General features: G+C 32.9%; 1 protein-coding gene across 3 annotated transcripts in view; it reads left to right on the forward strand.

Moving 5' to 3' along the window:
* Tgi (Tondu-domain-containing Growth Inhibitor) overlaps positions 1–24,781 on the forward strand; it is an 84,513-nt gene that overhangs the window by 41,320 nt on the left and 18,412 nt on the right. For 2 of the 3 annotated variants that reach the window (XM_074175383.1, XM_074175384.1), the window contains exon 1: positions 22,508–22,735. The exons of the other annotated variant lie outside the window; for it this stretch is intronic. In XM_074175383.1, coding sequence (XP_074031484.1) covers positions 22,612–22,735 — 124 coding nt within the window. In that variant the 5' untranslated portion in view covers positions 22,508–22,611. Of the gene's footprint in view, positions 1–22,507; positions 22,736–24,781 lie in introns of those variants that run through there. 3 annotated transcript variants of the gene reach the window in all.

Raw genomic sequence — 24,781 nt, forward strand, 5'->3', positions numbered from 1 at the left:
TCTGTTCCAAAAATCTTGGTAAAAAAAATAGAAATCACCTTTTCTTCAAGTTTTCGATTTTTCACTCCTCAAAAACTTTTCATTTCATGCTGAAAAATAGTTTTTTTTTCAATTTATTCATTCATGTTGATAACAATTGTCCATAATTTCAGTTTTCATAACCCTAGTAACTACTAGGAGAATCAATGTAGAAAAGTTGTACTTCTATCCCGATAATATGCGAGTTTCTCTGAGGAAACAGAATATGAAGTTTTAAAAAGTACTACTACTTCATTTCTCAGAGTCACCTTTATTATTGCAACTAGATCGCCAAGATCGGACTTTAACTAATCTGAGAAGGAATAAGGAAAAAATTATTTTTTCGAAGAGTTTTTGGAAAGTGTTTGTCAAAAAAATAGTCACAATTGTAATTTTCTGACAACAATGAAAAAATGTAGTAGGCATATAACCACTTAAAATTGTTAGTATCTAATTCAAATTTGAGTTTGCAAGTTCGGGATAAGCAATTTGTCAACTCACAAAATATCAGCAGCTGCAATTTTAACGATGAGTAGCAAATTTATTAAATTTAGTATGTTTTGCAAAACATAATGATATACCTAATATGAATATTTGTCAATTTCATAATATTAAAAAAACCTTTAGAAGTAAACTGAAATTCAACGAAAAACGCCCTTTAGTCACAATATCACATTAGTCACATTATTGCTCACCACCATCCAATTATCACAAATATCCAAAAGATGTTAAAATATATCAGGTGAAAAATTCGAGACCAAAGCAATTTCTGGTGAAACCGACAGTGACCGAAAAGTGAAAATTTTCCTATTCAGATATCATTTATCTAAAACAAAATTCATTTTGATATACCAAAAATTGTAGGTATGACTCACCTATAATAGATTCGTTTTTACCTAATACATATGTGACAATGAGACATAATTGATATGTCGATAAAAAAATATTGTTAATTAAGGTATGTAATTTGAAAGAAAAAAAAGGAATCACTATAAATCTTAGAAAAACTGTGTGGACCGCGTTATCAAAACCATCGATAATTTATTCGTGTTCATTTGTTCAAGGTACATGTTGTCTCTAGAGGTTATTGTACTGATATTACCTGCTTTCTTTTGGACTCATATTGAGGTTACTAAACAATAAGTGTTCTTGAAAACAGATCACAAATTGAACTAGAGATGGCTGATCTGATAAATTTTATGGATCAGGTATAACTGATGAGTCCATACTAGGGATCAATTCAAAACTTCAGCTAGAGATTCGGTTTCAAAATTCTAGACCATTAGTCTGGGTGTTTTTGATACGTTCCACGACATCCCCGCCTACAATAATTTCACGAATGTTCAGTCTTCCAAAAACAGTTATTTAGTTGCTTGAGTGATAAGAATGCAAAATATGATATTTTTGAAAAATGAGTTCAAAATTATGACTCAGAGAATGTCGTGAGTGATGTTAAAAAAACCAAATATTCTCTAATAATTGATGGAACTGGCAACAGCTGGAAGAAGACTATGGCAAAAGTAATTAGGTTAAAAGTTGTGGTTGTTAAATTATTAGGGCTGACGGAAATTAAGACGAAACACGTGAAGAACTCTTTAAATCAATAAAAACTTTATGAACATTTTTGTGAAAAAACTTTTATAAAATTGCAATATATCACGTGATTGTTGCTGCTGTAGCAAATAAATTGAAGAGTACTTCATCTGAAATATTTGCACTGTCATGTGTGTCATTCAAATATTCGCAATTTTTGGTCGGGTTTTCAATTTTATAATTTTCCATTTCATTTTCGATTGTTCGCCAATTTTTTTCGAATTTTTTGTCACTTTCTCGATTTCATGTAGAATTTTCAATTATTTTATCGATTTTACTGTTTTTCTTTCCTTTTGGTTTTTTCTCTTTTTAGAATTGTTCGTCAATTGACAAATTTCTCATCAATTTTCTCGCAAAATCATCAAAATCGAATAATCGTTGGAAAATCGTAAAATTAAGAAGCTGTAAGATCGACAAAAATGGAAAAATCGACAGAAAAAAAAACAAAAAAGTGAAATTTTGAAATACCGATAAAACATAAAAATGAATCAAAAACAATAGTCCGTTTTCCTGTTTTTCATTTCTCATCTATTTTACATTTTTTTCGGCGACTACAATTCATCAAAGAGTTTTTATTGATTTTCATTTATTTGTCTTTTTTCAACTTTTTGATTATACTCGATTTTACATTTTTTATCGATTTTTGATAGATTTTCTCAAAAAAATGAAGAAAAATTGAAAAACTGAAAACATCAAATAATCGTCAAAAATCGAATAATTGGCGAAAAGTCAAAGTCAAATATACTTTATTGTCCAAGGTATAAACTTACTGACAAAGCTGATCGGAAACGGAAAAATCGGGAGATCGATATGAAAAATCATCAACTCGGTGAAAAAATTGTTGAACCGAAGAGAAATTGTAAAATTGACGGAAAATTGTATAATCGACAATAAACTAAACAATGCCGATTTTACAATTTCTTATTTACTTTTTGATTTTTCGTCAATATTTTCGATATTTCATTCGATTTATTTTGACTCTTGGTTTTTCAATTATTCGATTTTTTGCTGATTATAAGTATTTAAATGTTGATCACTATTATCATTTCGATTTTTTTCTCGATCCTTCATTTTTTTTATCGATTTGATAAAATGAAAAATTAAAAAAATTCAAAATCTTCAAAAATAGAATAATCAACAAAAAGTTGAAAATTGTGAAATTGACGAGAAACGAAGACTTTGAAATCGAAGAAAAATTGAAAAATCAACAGAAAATGAAGAAAAAATAAAAAATTTGAAAAACCGACCAAACATAAGAAACGGTTCAAAAATCAAACAACCCTTCATCTATTTTTTGGTAGTTTTTTGACATTTTTTCGATATTTTCAATCATTCGTAGATTTTTTCATTTATTGGATTCTTTGTTGATTTTCAAGTTTTCTGTCGATTTTCCAATTTTCATTTCGTCAATTTTCCGTTGATTATTCTATTTTTTAGCGATTTTTAATCTTTTTTCGATTTTTTATTTTTTCCCAATTTAAAAAAAATTCAAATAGACGATAGATTGTATTACCGCCAAAAAAATGAAAATGAACGAATAACTGTTGAAACGATGACAAAATGACAAAAGTCGAAAAAAGTTGAAAATTTATTAAAAAGTGTATATATCGATGAAAATTAAAAAAATAATTGGAAAGTTGTAAAATCGACAAAAAATCCAAAAATTGAAAACCGACCAAATCGACAGACAGGTATACTTTTTAACACTGCCTAGATAGGTATATGTATTGAGCGGTAGATTATAAAAATGTAATTCATTTATTTTTGATTTGTCACATTTGCTTCGAATTCTTCGAAAAGCAAGTATTGTAGTGATTATGTATTTAATTCTTAACGTATCCACTTAAAAATGTTGTATACATAGTCCCACGTTATTAACTTGCATCATAAGTCATTTATTTGCATTTATGTTCCTATTCATTGTGCATGTAGCCGATTTCGCAATAGAAAACGATTATTAGGAAACGGTATAATAGTTTTTTGATAAATAAAAAGCTGTCAGTTTGGCACGAGAGAAAATGGTTCTGAAATATAATTTTCATAGTACGAATTATAAATAAGTTAAAATATATTACAACATCGTTGAAACCACTTTTCAACTGGAAGTATAAATATATTCTCCATTTCACACGATTTATCGAAACTCTTCATTATTGTGAACTTTATTTGTTATGTTATCTCAGTTTTTTAGTGAACTTGAAGTGACCTTTTGTCCCCGCCTCCAATATGTATTTAAATTTTTTCATGATCCTATTTTCGCTTTGTAAAAAAATATTTTATGCAATTAGACGCGAGCTAGCCGAGGTAAAGTTTTATACCAAATTGTACGTTAATTTTCATTAACGACTTTGAGAAATTGGAATGTGAAACTTTATAAAGTCCTACCACTGCCTAATTTTTTAAAGCCACTTTCAACATTGCATCTAGATGGCCTTGATCGAACGCTAACTATCTGAGATGATGTCGAAAAATTTATTGTAGAGCTTTAGTGACTAGTATGATAGTTGGGAATGAGGGAAAAACAATTTTTTCCGAAAAGTGGTTGTCAACCAGTTATCACCATACAAGACACTGCCCTGTAATTTTGCCAACTTGTCTTATTTCTATCTATCATACTTGTCACTAAAACTTTGCGATTGTAATTTTCTGGTATCACCTGAGGCCTTAGGTTAGATTACGTTCAATTATATCCACATAGTTTGAATATTAAATATGACTCTAAATAAATGAAGTATTCTTTTAACAACGTTAAAATATATAGGGTGGAAAATTCAAAACACGGACAATTTCCGGTGACCGAAAACTTTTCTCTCCACATACCTACCATTCACCTAAAATACATCTTATTTTGATATTATTTTGACTTATCTAATAGATTTGTTTTCACGCGGTACGTATGTGACAATGTTATATTATTGATATGTCTATGAAAAAATAAGGTAAACCTTTCAAAAATTATGTTACAGCTGAAAGCAATTTTCAAATAATTAATATTACTTCCTGCGATAACTGCTTTTGTCGGAATATGATCAAGTATAAGTTAGTTCGTGGAAAAATATTTATTTAAGAGGGGCGATCAGAGTCATTTACTATCAGTTTTTATTGGATACGGATATTATATCCTAACAAAAGCTCCAATTACTCACATATTACTCCATTACTCCAAAAAGTTTTTAACGTGTATGATAGGATTCAATATTTCAAAGATTGAAAAAAAAAATTCGACATTTCGTTTTTCACGTACAATATTTGTCCAAAACGAGATGAAAACTGACTTTTTTCACTGGATCCTCGACGACAACCTGTGTTTAGCAATGTATAAATTATCATTCAAGAATAACAGCATGAATGTTCCAATATTGTGAATATAACAAAAATTGAATATAACTGATCGATACTTCATGAAAATTGATTTCAAAATTTACTGATACCGTTCACTGACAGATTTTCACTATAAAACGTTCTCAATTACAAAATAGCTTTCAAGCAGGAATCATCTCTACCTGACTAAGCTATTGTATAGCAAAACAAATGTCGCGACTTTATAAAACCTTGTATCAAAAACGTTTTTATTCATGCAATATCATCATCTTCGTTTGAAAGCAACATTAACATTTTCATAAATATGTAATGATAGCTCAAAATTAATTATACACGTACACTGGACCATTTGGCAACGCAGCATTAAATGGTCTGAATGTGTAGAATATATATTAATTTTTCTTAATCAAGCTCCGCCCCTAGCCCCGCCTTGTGATCCCAATAGTACGCGTTTATGCTAGAAAATACATGGAATCATTGGGTCCATGGTCCCAATGTGTCAAATTGGTTTCGATCAACCGCGTTCATGCCAGATTGCGACCCCAATGTGTCCATAAAAGGTATATATATATATATATATATATATATATATATATATATATATATATATATATATATATATATATATATATGTACAGTGTGTTTATATATATATATATATATATATATATATATATATATATATATATATATATATATAAACAGTGTGTCCAAGATAAGGATCCTAAGCATGGGAATCTCAGTACCTGTTGGAGATACAGCTTAGGTTAAATTGGGTTCAATACAAATTTGGAGAGATTAGTTTTCGAGAATGAATAGTAACAAATCTACTGCTAAATATGAAAATGATCTGGCATCACTGACCGTATAGTACAAGGAAACGATATCTGTTTCTGTCTGTCTATAGTGCAACCTACCTTCCAACAGTTCACCTTTAATAATATAGTTAGGGAGCTAACTAATTTCGTTATTCAATAATCATTTCTGATTATTGATTATATATATATATATATATATATATATATATATATATATATATATATATATATATATATATAATCCAAGATAAGGATATATATAGTCCAAGATAAGGATCCTAAGCATGGGAATCTCAGTACCTGTTGAAGATACAGCTTAGGTTAAATTAGGAAAAAGTTGTGTTCTTTAAAGCTTATTTACATGCCGTTTAGAAACTTGAAGAATTTTCATGGCCTGCTGAGATATTTGGGAAAAACGAGAATTTGACAATATCAATTTTATTTTTTTCTGACTTTATTTGAAAAGTTATCAAAAAACGAATAACACTTTTTCATTGGCACTTTTAAGTTACTACACGATGGTATTTTTAGATTTTATATCCGACGTTTCGTTTTCAAGAAACCATCATCAACTTTATTTTTTTATATGACCTGAAACAAAAGTACACCCTGTATCTGATTCCATTTTTTATTACGAATTCAACGATGTATCACATGCCATTGTTTTCTTTTTAGTTTAAAGGAAAATTACATTTTTTCAATTTTAAAAAAATCTTTAAGTAGGCGTTGCAAACAAATGCTTTGACGTAAATACCTGTCACCGAGCCTGTCAAATATTATTTAATTACACGATAAAATAGTAATTGTCGTTGTTGTTAGCCTGTTTGTCGAGTTGTTGTTTTTAGAGTTATTGTTACTGTTGTCGTTATTATTGTTTATTGTTGAATAGATAATATTGTGTTATTATCGTCGAATATGCCGGGTGAGCATTATAGCCATGAAGAAAAGTTTGACATGCTAACGTGCTACATTTTGTGCCACAAAAATACTGTAAATACAGCAGCAATGTATCTTAATACATATCCAGAAAGAAAGCAGCCATGTGAGTCCATTTTCTTAGAGCTGGCTCGAAATTTAAAAGAATATGGTTCATTTAAAAAGCCTGTTTCATCTCGAAAAAAGGAATCTTCAGAAGAAGCCCAAAATAATGTTTTACAAGCAGTTATTGAGAACCCTGAAATATCAACTAGGCAAATCGAAAATAATGTAGGAGTAGCCAAATCCACAGCTCAATTTATTTTGCGTAAAAATAGATATCACCCCTATAAATTTAGGATTTGCCAAGGACTTAAACCAGGGGATTTCGAACGGCGCCGAAATTTTTGCGAATGGTATACACGCGCGTGTGAAGAAGATTATAATTTCCCTTCAAAAATAATATGGTCCGACGAAAGTATGGTCACTAATAATAGTATCTTCAACCGCCGCAATACGCATTACTGGGCTCAGCAAAATCTGCGTGTTAAGAAAATATCAAGACATCAAGAACGTTTTGGGTTTAATAGGTGGTGTGCAATTTTAGGAACTAAAATACTAGGTCCGTTTTTTTACTATAATTCTTTGACCGCCGAACGATACCATCATTTATTGCAAAACTATGTAGAAGACTGTTTAGATAATTTACCTCTGGCACAGGTCAATAACTGTTGGTTTCAACAAGACGGTGCTCCTGCACATAATTCTAGACAAGTTCGAGAGTATCTTTCGCAGCGATTTCCTGGAAGGTGGATTGGAACCTTTAGTAAAGTGTCTTGGCCAGCGCGATCCCCTGACTTAACTCCTCTAGACTTCTTCATATGGGGTTTTGTTAAAAACCGGGTTTACCAACATTCTTTTGAAACTGAACAGCAGTTACGAGAATGTGTAACTGTCGCATTTAACAGTATTACACCAGAGATGTTACGTAATGTTTTAAGTTCTACAGTTAGAAGATCATACTTATGTTTGGAAAATAACGGAAACCTGTTTGAACACCTCCTTTGAATTAAATAAAAAATGCGTTAATTTCTTTGTTGTTTTCATTACTTTAAAAAAATCATTATTAACCTACTTAAAAATACATTTTAAAAATAGAAAAAATGCAATTTTCCCTTAAACTAAAAAGAAAACAATGGCATGTGTTACATCGTTGAATTCGTAATAAAAAATGGAATCAGATACAGGGTGTACTTTTTTTTCGGGCTATTTAAAAAAATAAAGTTGATGATGGTTTTTTGAAAACGAAACGTCAGATATAAAAACTAAAAATACCATCGTGTAGTACCTTGAAAGTGCCAATGAAAAAGTGTTATTCGTTTTTTGATATCTTTTCAAATAAAGTCAGAAAAAAATAAAATTGATATTGTCAAATTCTCGTTTTTCCCAAATATCTCAGCAGGCCATGAAAATTCTTCAAGTTTCAAAACGGCATGTAAATAAGCTTTAAAGAACACAACTTTTTCCTAATTTAACCTAAGCTGTATCTCCAACAGGTACTGAGATTCCCATGCTTAGGATCCTTATCTTGGACACACTGTATATATATATATATATATATATATATATATATATATATATATATATATATATTAATAATCAATAATCAGAAATGATTATTGAATAACGAAATTAGTTAACTCCCTAACTATATTATTAAAGGTGAACTGTTGGAAGGTAGGTTGCACTATAGACAGACAGAAACAGATATCGTTTCCTTGTACTATACGGTCAGTGATGCCAGATCATTTTCATATTTAGCAGTAGATTTGTTACTATTCATTCTCGAAAACTAATCTCTCCGAATTTGTATTGAACCCAAAATAAATATGGAACGGTTGGTACCATTCAAGTTTTCATTTGCATTTATAATTTTGGTCAGAAAATTATAACTAACAAATTTGGGACAATTGTCTCATTTTTAAATAACCTTTTGAGCCATTCCATTCAACTTTTCAAACCTAACATGAAGTTTCGTCTGACACAGTTTATTCGTGCAAAAAACGAAAAATTGACACAAACTTATCAGATTATCAGAATACTTTTTTCAAATAGTAATCCATAGTATACTATCGATTTTAAAAAAATTTCAAAGAACCTCAGAAAATTTTACGTATTACGATTTTCAAAATGTTATAAAATTTCTTTTTGATATACTTTCTCTTAAAATCTTCACAGTACCTTTTCGTTAGAAAGTTATCTCTGAAAAAAAAATCTTAGCATGACTTGGAGATTATTTGAGATCTACAAGAATGAATGTCATTGTAATAATCAGCCAGACAACTCGTACGTTGACCTCAGTTGAGTTTTATGTAATGAAAGTAAATTTGTAGAAGTTAGTTATCAGATTAAAATTTTCGTCGCAGTAATTCTTCATTACGCCATTTGCTTACGTTTCGATTTCTTTAGAAATGTACATATGAAATAAAAACATCGTTTTTTACAGAATCGATTCTAAGGAGAAACGAAGATGTTTATATTATAATTCTGATAAATGTTTATCTTTTAAGAAAAAAGTTTCCACAGCTACAAAAACACGGTGGTGGTGAAATATTATTTTGTTTAGAAAAAATAATGTTACGATCACGAAAGTGTTTTCTATGGATCTTTCTGAGAATTATCAACTTCCACAATCTGAAAAAATAAAAATTGTGTTCAGTATAAGAGTTTGTTATTCAGGGAATAATAGCCATTCCTCTTTATTAGATTTTGTTTTCAAGCAAATGTCAGTTGAGGACAGATATATTGGAGAGAGTCAAAATGAAATTGGAAAAAATTGTAAATGAGTGGTAGACAGCATACAACAATGAATAATATTACCAAAAAAAAAACAGAAACCGAAATGGAAAAACTAATATAGTAGAAATATGGTAGAAATATGTATGTCGACGATACTCATATCAGAAAATTAAATGGTAAATATTGTTACATCGTGGAGGGCATAAGTGAAAAAACGTTATACAACAGAAGAAAAGTAGAAAGAAATAAAAATAAATGAAAACGAAAAGGCGTGGAGAGTTATCCGTAACTGAATGAATCTGTTTAAATCTGTTTTTCTATTAACCAGCTGTCGCACCCCTACGCAGAAATCGAAACTTGTACGAGCTAAGGATTACCGAGGTCTTACCTTTTAACGTGTGTGATTCCTAACATAAATTGTTTCAATTTTTAAATTAATAAAAATGAAAATGATCGTGATGAATGTTGAATCAGGGTAGGTAGGTCCAAGTTGAGTGGATCTATTCATCAGGTAAGCAACACAAATGTGTGGCTTGGAAGATAGATCTTCTGCACACCAGTCAGAAGAAGACGCTCTCCTGATCCTCTAATAGACTAGGGCTGAAGCCTTCAAAAATGGGAAAAATTGTTTATGTCGATTTCCTATGGAAAGGTTTTGTTTTTTTTTTATATTAAAAAAATTCTACGAAATTTGGTGAAAACTTATCTATTTATGTTCCAAATACACTGTAATTTATTTGAATAGAAATGTTTGTTTTTTCACCTTATTTTGACTTAATAACAAAAAAGCACCCTAATTTTCAATCGAAAATTCTCGCGTCAAAATATCAGCTTTTTCAAAGTTTGTGTGCTTTTTTTGAAAAAAATTAAAATAAAAAATCAAAAACTTGGTTATTTACATTTTTTACATACATTTTGAGACTATGTGAAAAAATTGTGAATACAAAAGTTGTAGATCTTTTTATCACCTACAACTTTGTCATTTAACTTTTTCACATAGGACTTGTAGTTTTGCCGAAAATCGAGATAAACCATTTTTTTACCCTTTAGAAACTCACCCCCTCCCACTTCCCGAACTCAGATCGCCCGTAATTTATTTTTCCTTTCATTTTTATCATATTCCCCTCCTTTTCTAATGGGTTTCATTCTACTGTATTTTTTTTTTGTTTCAAAAATTATCGATCCTGGTATATAAGGTGTAGCCATACATGCCGTAATTAATATGAAGCTCTGAAATGGACCTGAGGGCCATCTTCTACAATATCCTCTACGGCAGTCACAATGGCTTACTGACGAGATTCCAGTTGATTGGAAGTTGTCAGATGTTCTATAAATCAGCTATTCCTGACGATACATTAAATTCGGCCATGAAGGGTTTTTTAGCCTCTACTGTGTGTTAATCATCGTTTTAGTGGAAGCAAGTGCTGGAAGTTTGGTTCCTCTCCCGACGGAGGTTTTGTTTCTGTTGATCAAGAATTTGGTTCAATACAGATTCATGAGACATGCTGTTCAATATCTAACCTCCTAGGCTCTTGATTTTCATCCGATGTTACAGGGATGACAATTGGGGTAATTTGGTCGACATCCATCTCTTTTGTTGGCTCATGGTCGGATTATTTTATTACTTGATGGCCTATAAAAGGTCCCACAAGTAGTTAGAGAAAGGAGGTCGGTCCAATAGGACGGAGCCGCGCTTCACCACCATAAAGCTTTCTACGAAGAGATGTCAACGGGTATCTTGAAGGTTCCGAGATACTATGTGTGTTCAGTGTCATACATCCTTTTGGCACTAATGAACACACATTAAAATGAGGTGTCATTCAACACGTCACCCGGCAGGGGTATGCATGGCGGATGTTGAGCTATTAAAACTATTTTCAATGAGAACGTGGAGCATATACGATTTCGTAGACCAAAAAGTTCAGTATCATTTCTTGAAATTAGGATGCTTTCGGAAGTCTGGAAATGATAAAGTGTAGTATGAGAAATATGATCGACGATCCATTCTAAGCAGTCCATGGATCACTCTTTTATTAACAACACTATCTAGCAATTACTGGCTAATTTCCTACTAACGTGCACTATTTATTATATTTCTATATATGTTATATTACTAAAAGTGCGAGATTCTCTTAGGGTACAGGACAGCCAAATAAAAATAAACAGTTAACAGATGCTGTTCCAATATTTTTCAGAAACCTAGGTATATAGAAACCCGGGGTCCATCCAATTTTTTCCGGTGCTTATGAGACGACTCCAAAATATGTAAATGGTGTTGATGTCGACTAAGAAGTATTTTTAAAGCCCATAAAATTCTCGAAAATTCTCCAACGACGCTATTTGTGTTTTATGTACGTTACTTTTTAGGTACCTCCAGAAAAAAATCAAGGGGCAGTGAATCTGGTGACGGTGAAGGTCACCAGATGTCGCGTCTTCTTCCCATCCAGTACCGTGATTTTTTTTTACTTTTACCTTCATTATATTTATCAGTCGCTTGAGATTAGTGTGATTTCCATATATTTCCGAAAATCCCTACAGGAGCAGTCCGTACCCCCTTGCAACTCCACGAGAAGCACCAAGAAAACAACTAGTTTTAGGCCAAATTATTTGCAAGATTATAGATTATAGATTTCACGCCAGAGGTTCCAGTTGTATTTTCTAATTCTAGTTATAAATATCATAATCAAAATCGCCATTACTCAAAATTATCTGTAGCTTTCTCGATTACTTTCGGTATTGATATTATAGATTTCAGTAAATATGTTGCCCATAATCTGGGTGCTTTGTACTGCTAGACTTAAATGAAAAGTAATAATATTAATTGAAATGAAAATGGGAGTGTATACAATTCGTAAAAAACATCCGCCATGTTGTAAAGTTTAATTTAGTAAAAGATTCGGAAAAGTGACTAATATGTGACGTCACGTGAAAGCTTACATCACTTGAATTCCCAAGAATTTCATGAGCTTCAAAAAGACAACGACACCAACACCATTAATATATTTTGAAGCGATTGTCAACCTCTACTGGAGTTGCAAGTGGCCGAGTCATCTCATAAGTGGCGAAAAAAATAGTCCCCTTATAAAAAAATTATAGGAAAATGGAATATAATATATAGAATTAAAGTATATTTATTTTTTGGGAAAGAAAGGTTTTGGCTTTCTACTTCTCCATCTTTATGCAAAAAATGTGGAAATTCATTTCAAAATGAACTCTTCACAAAGATGTATAGATTATAGATTATGGAAAGAAGTAACTTTCAGACACAAACTGGAAAAAAAGCCTTTTTGAAGCAACTACTTTCATATAAACATTGAATTATACAAAAAAAAAACTTTTTTCTATTCGAATTGTACTCCAAACATTCGTTATGGAATTGAATCAGATATCATTCACAGGATTGCTACATAATATATTATATGAAAGAGTTCCACTACACATCTTTGTAAAGAGTTCATTTTGAAATCAATTGCTCGCTTTCTTCCTTTGGAAGATTCCCATATTTTTTGTATAAAGATGCAAGTTTAGAATTCCTGGATGCTTTTGAAAATCTGATTCAGAATTAGTTCACCACCAACTTAGTTGATAAAAAGTGTAATAGCTCTGGTGTAATTTCACGACAGAAGTTTTTCCATCTTTCAGTACATACCACCGAATTCGAAGATCTACAAAGTCGATATATATGTGCCAAACTCCGAAAATCTGAACCCTCGTGAAAGGCTTTATACCCCCCAAACCATACGTGGTTTGCCTTGGGCGGAAATAATACGTTGTTATGGTATTTCTTTCATGATAGTTCCAATCATCTCAGTCAGTTGCCTTTTCCCGAATAATTTCGCCAAACAGCAAATTCTCTACTCAAAATTGACCGTGTATCGGGGGGTTGCTTTTACCCTGGGTGTGAATGCTACCCTTTCTCGGGAGTGAAAATGTTTTTTCGAAAGGAGTCCTGGAATAGATAGATTGATTAATTCTAAGCAAATTTTGTTCAATAAAGTTTTTTCTGAAGTACTTTTCATACGCGCGTGAAAGTGTAAATTGTTTAACCAATTACAACTCAAGTTTTGGGAGATGTCTCCCAGTGACCTGTCCACCTTCCTGGAAAGGACAGGATGGACAACTCGTTGGGAGGATGATCAATGGGTCACATGTGGCCTAAGTGCTGTGGGCCTACACTCACCCTCTCTACTCTATAGATACAGAACTCAGGTTTTCAGACAGTTTTTCGCGAATAACTCGAAAATTAAGTATTTTATCGAAAAAAAAAATCTATGAAAATGTAGCTTATATAAAAAACACCAAGAAGGCTTGTGGGTTTAAAGTGCCTGCAGACATAATACAAACGGATCAATAGCTTGTTGAATGCTGATTCTTATTCGTCAAATGGTAAAATTGTAAGTTTCAACGTAAAGCAACTAAAAACCAATGCATTTCCTAAAGGAAACTTATTAACACTTTTTTTTTAGTTTTTGAAAAAACCTTAATTTTTTTTAATGAAAGACTAGTATTAAAACTATCTGACTTCAAATAATTTTTTCTTAAAAATAATTCAAAAACCAGCTATCATACGCAAAATATAGGTATAATATGTATTCATCAATGCTGCAATTGACATTTTATAAGTTATTAAAAAAAATATTACAAAAATTCTTTTTTCACTTTAGGCTCTTTTTTTTCAAAACTGAGTCATTGTAACCGGTCACACTTCCAGAGTATATTACAAGAACTTGAATACAATAAATTCTAAAATCGTGTCGATTATTATCAAATAGGGTAGTAAGTAGGGGGTGGTTTTGTTTTCATCGAGTAGATAGAAAAACAGGGCCCACCATTATATGCGTTATAACTTGTTTAGTTTTTGAAATTACTATGGATCTTCATTAAGTAACGACCGAATCAATCAGAAAATTGTTTAGTTTTGATGCTAGGAACCAATTCGAAGGTTTTTTTTTGAGCAGAGCATGGAAAAATTATTTATGAGTTCTCCCAGAAAAATGCATTATTTTTTTTGTTACTCGACATTGAAACTTTCAATTTTGGCATTCGACGAATAAGAACTTACTTTCAACATGCTATTTTCTGTTTGTATTGGGTGTACAGACACTATAAATACACCATTCTCTTTGTTTTTTCATAAGCTACATTTTTACTTGAAATTATTTCTGCGATAAAATACTTTTTTTAGTTATTCGTCAAAAACTGTGGGTGTATTGGTTGAAAAACTGACACTGTTCCTCGCGAATAAGTCGAAAGGTATTGATTTTCAGGAAAAAAAACTGTATACAACAAAAGTTCCATAGAATTAGTCAATCACTTCCCTGACTTATTTTCAATAAAAACTGTTCCCACCCAACGGTGGCATCCATCCCCTGGGTTGAAGCAAGTCTCGGTAGAGACACAACTCCAAAGTAGAAGGTTTGTAGAAGTTGAATCCAAATTTTAGTGCAAAATGGTTTTGTTTGGTAAAATAACAATATCACCGTATTTTCTACTTCAATGATTGGACTGAATAGAGTAGGTACTCTTAAGGTCACAACTTTAATTTTATGTCTGGATGATGTATACTAACTTTGCAATAAAATTGATAGCTACAAGGAAAGAGTAATCGCCTGAAATGAAGCCGAGGAAATTATTGGAGCAAGGATACCTATCCTTCTCATATTTAGTGAGAAAGGAAGTAATCACAATCATTTATTATTCATATGGTCAATAGAGTAGGCTAAATATTTCTCAGGTCGACTTGATGATTGTTTGGGTCAGTTGCGAATTTGATTTGGTTAACGTTTTTCATTGTGTTGGTAATTTTGTTTTCCTTTTTTCGTTTTATTACAAATTTGCACACATGTGCATGTAAGTGTAGAAATGAAGAATATATTCCAGGACTATCCTAATTCAGGTAAATATATTTCCTTTTTGTGGAAACTCTGAATATCCGAAACAAAGATAATTTTCACAAGAACGAATTTGTACGAATAAGGTCTACACTTTTCTAAGCCGCGCAAAGTTTGGCATTACAGATCTGCTGCAAGACATTTCCGAAATTTTCTATATATTTGTTTCAGCTCTAATGATCTATCAACTTGTATTTCTGAAGTCACCGAAGTTATTCTATCATCCATGAAAATTATTCTATCATCAATGAAACGAACTTTTAACGAAAAACCTTGGTTCAACAAAAATTGCGAGCGAACTATCGCCTCCAAAAATCTCGCCTAACGGCAGAGGCGTAAAAATTCCAGTGCCAAAAACCGATTTAGGTTTGTTGATGCTCGCAACAGCTGCAAACTTCGAATAAATGAAGACAAAGAACTTTACAAAATCCACAATTCCACCACTAATAGAAGCGGATGGTTCCATTGAAACAACAGCCATAGAAAAAGCAAATCTACTAGCTGAACACTATTCTCACACTAGAATCCACAATGCCGGAAATTACTTTTTGACGTCTAGTCTCTTTGATGTCACTGATATGAAAAATCATGGAGTAAGCCGTCAACCACCATATCCTTAAATAATAATATCAATAAATCATCAATATGGCTTTCGGAAACAAAGATCAACAGGCGACCTTTTATCGTATGTGACCCATATTTGGAATAACGCAATCGAGAAACATGGAGAGTCAAGGGCTGTTGCGCTTGATATTTCTTAGGCATTTGACCATGTGTGGCATGAGGGTGTGCTGGCAAAACTTCGATGCTATGTGTCGGATAGCTTCCTGAAAGAACGTACCTTGCAAGTGGCCGTCGTATATTTTTACCATCATGGTGTTCCCCAGGGATCCATATTGTCTCCAATCCTCTTTTTTATTGTATATCAACGACTTATTGAAAAAAACAAAAATCCAATATATTGCTTTTCTGACTACAGCACATTTGTCTAGTCATTCCATTTGGATGCGGATGCACATCTTTACCGGCAGCAGGAAGATGCATATCTTGAAGAGGATCTAGAGGTTATTTCGAATTGGGGTGAAAGTAACCAAGTTCAATTCAATGCCACGAAAACTCAGGCATCGGTTTTCTCCAAAGAGAAAAATGTCTTCGATTCGAATATAATAATGCTTCTGCTTCGATAAGTTTGTTTGGGGTTAAAATGAACACCAATATATCTTGGCACAATCGTGTCGCTGGAAATGCAAATGCTGCTTCTCAAAATCTTGGAACACTGTTCCGATCCAGAAAACTGTACACACCTCAGCAACTTTTGATGCTTCATAAAGCTCAGATCAGACCTTCTTTGGAGTGTTGTTCTCTTGTATGGAGCTCCGCCCTTAAGCATACCATGAAGCTGCTGGATTCCATCCAGAAAAACCCATTTACCTGATTGGAAACGCGTACATCACTTGCAACCTTGATAGTCTGAAACATCGAAGAAAGGTTGAGGATTTGTCTCTCTTCTATGCATACTTTCACGGGAAGTGTTCAAGTTTAAAAAAATCTGTTTAAAATCGGTTTTTCCGTTAACCAGCGTTCGCACCCCTACGGACGACAACCCTCAGAAGTCGAGCTAAGGATTAACGAGGTTTTTCCTTTCATCGTGTGACTTGACACATTTGATTTCACCAAGAGCGGTACATATCAGAAGTTCGCGACGGACTGTGGCTGCTCATCGTTTTGAGGTTCAACTCATTACATCTCGAACTTCACTGATTAAGAACTCTTTCATTTGGAGAACTGCGTTATTGAGGAATAAACTCCCTGAGAACGCACAGGCACCGCTCTTATAGCGTCTTAAGGATTTTTCAAAAACATTTATATTTTAAATTGACCTGAAGCCAACAAGATACCATTAAGCTCGAACAATATGGTTTTTCTTGACTATTTTAGTGAAGAAAGTAGGTAAGTAAGTCCTTACGATAAAAATCCAGGGTAATTCTCTGACTTTGAAAAAGCGGCATTTGAAAAACAAGGATATTTCAATAAATAATATTATATTGATAGTTTTGATGGTGAACTCAATATTGTATTCAAGAAGGGATGTAAAATTTGATTAATAAGAAGATGTAGGGTTGGAAATATTTTTAGAATACCACGTTATACAATTCTTACCATTCAGTTTTAAAAAGCCTGAAATATTCCGATGAACAGAACAGAACTCTTCTTGAGCATATCAAATCAATCAGTGGAATATATGAAGGGTGTATTGAAGAACATGTCTTATAGAAATATACTCGTATATTGATGTACGAATTCAACCTAGATCATATTGAGCTTTTCTTCTGCTGTCTTAGATATGTAACCATGAGTTTTATCTTTTATTGTAATAATTTTTATGTTTTTCCCGAGGCGAGAGTGGTTGAAAAAATATCGCAACACTTTTAAATTCTATAGGATAATTTTTATAATAAATAAAGTGTTTTTCTGTATATATCTATAAGTAAAATAAATTGCGTCATTACCAATCACAACATTAATACGTTTTGGACAAATATTCTTCGCAAGACCCCCATCCTTCCTTGGAACACTAATCGACTAATTTCATAGCAGGAAGTTGCATGCAGCGGAAAAATCCTATACATTTTTTGTCAATGGGCTGAAACAGTCGCTCTCTCCGTCTTTGCCGTGGGACGAACTCGTACGGGATGGATGTTAATCATGCCTGGTATAAATACCATATACAGACTTTAGTTCAGAGGCGGCACACCAAATTTCTTCGAACCAAACAACATGAAAATTTCGAACGAAAGTAATTTTCTTTGGGTATGTTCACTTTCCACAAACTGAAAAAAAAATATGGAAATTGTAATGGAGAACTTTAGAGCTGTAGAAAGGGCAAACTTTTTAGTTCGCCCCGATAAGTTACGGCGTGAATACAAAATATTTTTCACAAAGCTAAGCAATTATATAGAAAACGTATTTAAAAACCACTGTATTGTGAGATTTTCACTAAACAATTTTACAAAACCTAACACGTGTTTAGCTATACAATGGCTTCTTCGGGACTGATACTATAAGGTGTCAGTCCATTAACCTACTGTGTAGGGAGTTGAGACTGGCCTGAACGAATTGTTCTTTGATAATTTGATTTATAGCCAGTCTCCAAGTATGCTCACTGACTATATGTGAAAGTTTTCTTTCCTTATACGAGGAATTGGGCAAATTTCGGATATGCAATTGGTTACCTCGTTCACAGGCAGATGGGGCGACGACAAACCTGTTGTTTGTTGTATGCTTCAGCTTAGTTCGAAGAATGATACTCTGACGGAATTTGATTTTCAATTATCGGAAATCATCGACTTTATGTTGATGATATACACTACTTGCACTGACGAGTGACCAAACAGCCCGAAACCGGTCTGCAGTGTGTTCCAATAATTGAAAATCTATCGCGGCAGTTGTATCGCCAACAGCATATGCAGGAATAACTTCTGTGAAGAATCCTGCACTGACACCTGTCGGATATAATCCAACAGATGGGGCGACGACAAACCTGTTGTTTCTTGTATGCTTCAGCTTAGTTCGAGGAATGATACTCTGACGGAATTTGATTTTCAATTATCGGAAATCATCGACTTTATGTTGATGATATACACTACCTTGCACTAACGAGTGACCAAACAGCCCGAAACCGGTCTGCAAGTGTGTTCCCACAATTGAAAATCTATCGCGGCAGTTGTATCGCCAACAGCATATGCAGGAATAACTTCTGTGAAGAATCCTGCACTGACACCTGTCGGATATAATCCAACGCCCTTCGTGGTATTAGCCAGGGGAGTAGTTGTTTTCTGATAGGTGTCAGTCCATTAACCTACTATGTAGGGAGTTGAGACTGGCCTGAACGAATTGTTCTTTGATAATTTTCTTTATTTTCTATTGAATGTGTTACGATTTTCATGATTTTTCAGATTGTGGAAGGTGAAAATATACTGTAAGGCCGATAAAAAGATGAAAATGTATCATTCCTCCCTGCATACCTCCGTCATTCTTGATTTGGGCTAGTGCCGACAAATATTTCAATGTGAATAAACTTAGGTATTTCGTTTTAAGACATATCTGCCTGTAATGTATGGCTTCGTGGCTAGTCCATTTGAAAGATTCTATCACCTGGGACGAAGAAAATTGGAATTTAAAAGAAATAATCTAACTAAAAACAAAAATTTTGAGAGAACAACTCATTCCTTTCCTACAGTCAAATTGTATGTGTCGACTTTGTCAATAGATATTGCTTCTTTATTAAAAAAATCAGCTCCGATCATTATCAACTTCTGGCATGGGATCAAAACCAATAGCCTGGCATTCCATATTCACAAATTACTTCATACAGCTTTTCTGGTTTAATAACCTCCCACAATATAAAAATAAACCAAACTGAATCTATAGACAATCTATCCATGATGATAATTGAACAATTCTCATTTGTGCAAATCGTGTATTATCATGGATTGTGTTATTAATTTTCATGAAGTATACTACTGTTACACGTCCTATTCATAAATATTATGTACAAATTGAAAAACCAATGAAAAAATTAAATGTATTCAATAGCTTCCCTACTGTCTGCTCAGAGAAGCTATTGTATGACGTAACATGTGTCTTGGTTTCGTAAACCTTTCATTGTGAAAATCACCATCTATATGGATCGGCAAGCTTCATTCAATTTCACAAAAAACTATTTCAAAGAATATACTCAATACAATCTTGACCCCAACTTGATTGGTAAAACGCGCGTCGAGAAGAGTGTTGAACTTCAATAGAAAATTCCCAACAATAAGACAAACATATATTCAATCCGTATAAGGTTATGAGGAAATGAGAGAACGAGATGTTGAGAATAGTATGTGTTTAAAAATGGGCTAGACACCAGAATCCATAAAACAACCTCATTTATGTTTCCGTTCGGACAAGGCATTTTTTCACAGAAACAGATTTGTTACACAATTTACTCCAAAAAGTTACTGATCAATATAAACTATTGGAAAAAATAACATATTATATAGTCAGTAATTAGTTATATTTGAAAATTTTGTCCATCAAATAAGTTGAAAAAATAATGTACCTACGAGTATTCAGCTTTACTATATAAAAATATCCCTTTTCGTTCTCAAAACCGAATTTACCTCAAAAAATCACCTGATTGTATAAAACAAGAAGAAAACTATACCAAATAACCAAGCTATTTTCTAACATTTTATAGCAATATTAATTGCAGTCAGGAAAATACTACCTGTATTATGTATCAATTACCTGTGGAGATGGGTTAAAGGTAGGCTCTAACTACCCGAACTTCTCCAAAGCGTTCGACAAGGTCAATCATAAACTTTTAATCTTGAGCCAGTTAACTTTGTCCGATCAAGATCGTTCAAATGCTGTTGTCAAATTACTCAACTCATTAGATTGTATAATCTGATGACCAGAAAAGTGGTAGTAATATCTGGCCTTCCCCAAGGCTCTCACTTTGAAGTCTCTACTCTTCAATGTATCCATAATATTGTCATTTGTTTCCACTGTCATATATTACCTCTTATGCTGATACTCAATTCTCCAAAGAGACTATTGCAACTGGTGTTGTTAAAATTGTATGATCATATTTATACGTTAAATGCCATATCATGATATGATAGGTATCAGATTTCAACATTTAGGTCTTAAGTTATCTGTGAAACAAACTTGAATTTCGATTTCCATATTTCCTCAATCATAAACAATGATCGCAAACTTCTGGGATCCATCAAAAAGCAACTTCAGATTTCAGAAAAATGGTGTGGTTGAGAACAGTATATTGAGTCTCAGTAATGTTCTTTCATCTGGAATCCAATCCCATTAGATTTGATTGTTCTTCCACTTGAAACTACGACATTTATCGTTTTATAGTTGCTTATTACTTCTCCATACTTTTTGCCATTTTCTTATATAATTTACCGAACTGGGCATTCCCCGTAAAAAAAGCAAACCACTCTATGGAGGAAGATAGTGCTTAGAAGTTGAAGGGCTCGAAAAATCTCAAAACAGGCAATTTTTCAATTGTAATACTACGATCAAACGTAAATCGATTCAGTGTTATCTCAATTTTAAATTTGAAAGTTCCTTGAAACTATCATTGGAAACTAATTATTAGTACTACAATCTAATGTGTACTGGACAGTAATTTCAGTGATAATTCAAAAGCTTGTTGAGAAATTTACTTTATCTTTTCGTTCTTAGAGTATGATCAATTACATATTGTACTCGTGTTTATTCACACAGGTAAATCTGGGACAAAAATTGGTATGGGAGTTATCTTGTTTTCCGTCATTCTGTCATTTTCTTCGCATTCTTTCAAGCAAAATCTTTATTTTGAAGGATGCTTGAAAAATATTTAGTTCAACATGTTTGGGAGTCCGCCATATTGGATGAAGAATGACGTCACTTGGCTATCCATACATTGTATGTAAAATTTCAGCGCAATCGGATGAGGACAACTGATCCGAATTAACATACATCTGTTTTTTTTGTTTTTCCGTTAATCAGTTGTCGCACCCCTACGAACGTCAACTCTCGCAAGTCGAAACTTGTGCGAGCTAAGGACTAACGAGGTCTTACCTTTTAACGTGTGATTCCTAACACGTGTAGGACGATAGGAAATGAAAATCGATCGTTCAGCTTGGGGCTTGAACCACCGACCAACAGGCGGCCAATATTGGCCTATTAAATAATACTATTGTGACCAAATTACTAAACACGCTTGTGATGTGATGCTTGGCTAACGTTTATACAGTCGTTAGTGCGTTTCTTGGCAAACGGAGCTAAAAATAATAAAATATCCATAAGCGGAATACTAATTCTAAGTTTCATAAACATATATCCTTTCCTTCCGCCACTGGTACGATATAAACAAAAAAAAAACGCTGAACTGGTCAAAAACGCTGCACCACACCAAAGAAGCCTTTACGTAACATTGACTTAGCGACGTATCGTCCGACTCGGTTAAAAAACTAATTACGGATACCTGCCTTGTCCCGTCTCTACCTGGCCAGAATCTTATGAATGAAATCTCTTCGCGCTTACTATTTCTTTAGATGCAGTGCTACAATGGCCGCGTGTGTGTAAATAAATAATGAAAATGTGATAAGTGCGTCAATTGATTGTTCTCCTTTGTTCGTGATCGACGGGTCACTTGATTTACGATTTCTTCTTTCGTTTGTTTTTTTTCTGTCGGGATACCTAGTATGGATCCGGAGTTCATTCAAGAGTTACTCAGAGTTTCATTGATGATGAGAGTAAGAGAAAAGTTTGAGGAACAGGAAAACGAGAAGGCGACTACCGTATTTTGGCAACCGTGGTTGAATCAAGGTTTGTGGATAATTTATAAATTTATTATTTGTCATTTTGAATATTTTTTTAAGTGCCTAAATTGGCATTTGTATAATAGTTTATTCAAATAATTGTTCAGTTCTTTTTTAAAAAATATTAGAAATATTGTTGAAAAATAAAATAATATTTTGGTATTCTTTCTATTCTCAGTATATATTCCTAAAAAGTGTAGATTACCGAAGAAAAGAAAAAATGAATACATCAGTAAAAACTGAAACTTTTTGAGATACATACGAAACAACTATTTTCAATTACGAACATTGAAATACACTCAAATCAGTTTTTCGCATTGAAACAGATTTCCCTCAAAGAAGCCTTACACGACGTAATATGTGAGAAAGTATTGATATCAAATTTCACTTACAAACGAAACTTTCAATCTCCAAGTAGACTTCTAGAAGTTTCTTGTGAAAACCTGAAGTCTTCAACTCCTCATCGGTATCTTTTTGGATAGCTTTGACCGACAACACACTCAATCCTTGCAAAAATTTTACTGCCTATGTCACCGGTAGAAACAAATCTGTTCCGGATGGAAAAAACATTAATGCAATTATTCAATTCAATCCGTGTATAGGATCATTTTGTATTGAGAAAGAAATATTTTTTTAGGGAAGATTACATTTTGGGAAAAAACCTTTTTGACTTTCTACCATATATTATAGAAAGTGAGGAAATAGATTAGGGCGCCATTACACTGCCTCAAGTGGAAGAGGAAGTGTTCCATAAAGAGTCGTAGTGGCCGTAACTTACTTTCGAGAGTAAAAACAAAAAATATATACAAGCTGATCCAAGTTAGATGCACGTCATTAGTAACTTTCTTGTTATTGAAGATAGTAAATAGTTTACATTGTCAAACTACTTAATTGTATTTTTTTGATACAAGTACAATACGATACAAGTAACAAAAAATCTATTTTAGTTTAATTCAATGGAAAGTATAAAATTTTTTAACAATGGAAATGTAATTTCAAACACATGACAGCTTTTTTAAGTTAGCACCTATTTATGATATGATTGTTGAAAGTAAGATTTTATTTTGTGAGTGAAAAAGTTTGCGAAATGAGCGTAGCGAAGTCGCGTTTAAAGTTCTTGCTGGTGTTTAATGTCTTGCATAATGAAGAACAATATTGCGATATTGAAGAGGCTGCAAAAGAGCTTCTATTACTTCAATTACTAAAAAAATCGGCTCAGCAGTACGACATCGCATATTCTAATTTTCTTAGCTTGTGTAGACTTAAAAACGTCGATAGAAATTTCAGCGAAACCGTCTCGTTAGCCGATCTAGAAAAGAAATCAAAAATATGGAACTTGGCAACTATGTGGAGCAAGTTTTCAATGATAAAGTCGAGTGCGCTCTTTAAATATGGTTTTATTACAAGCAAATGTTTCAAGGTCATAGCATTCTTAAAGCGGAAAATGAAAGTTATAGGCCCAAAAAAATCATAAAATCTTACTACTATTTTCGGAATATACGGAGCCTGCCGGCGGAAAGAGCTGTGCCATTCATCAATAGAAGACATTAAATTAATGGATATATCATTGATTGTTCAAATTCTAAGTACAAAATTGCATTTTTGGCAAAAACATTGACTATTTTAATGAATACGTTGCATTACGGCCCTTCTATTATCAATCATCAACGTTTTTTCCGAAATACTTGAATTATAAATGCAGTGCCAATCAAGTTGGTATAGGTAATTACTTTTGGGAAAATGCCCTCTACCGTTGAAGAGTTTCTGAACCTCTCGGAACCAAAGGAATATACAGGTCACTGTTTCGGAAGGTCTTCTGCTTCTTAACTAGCAGAATCAGGAGAAAATATAACGGATATTAAAAAGCACGGAGGATGGAAGTCTACAACAGTAGCTGAGGGTTACATCGATCAATCTATTTCTTATAAAAAGGCTATTGCTGAAAGAATAGTACCAACAGCTAGCTCCAGCGTTACAGCATTACTTCAAGAAGTAAATGTTAATGCCCATGAACAAATATATCACAAGGCTCTTCAACATCGCAAGGTATTAA

Source organism: Leptinotarsa decemlineata, unplaced genomic scaffold, assembly GCF_025532065.1.
Source record: "Leptinotarsa decemlineata unplaced genomic scaffold, Ldec_3_MD MMD2_tig00001019_RagTag_RagTag, whole genome shotgun sequence".
Lineage (NCBI taxonomy): Eukaryota > Metazoa > Arthropoda > Insecta > Coleoptera > Chrysomelidae > Leptinotarsa > Leptinotarsa decemlineata.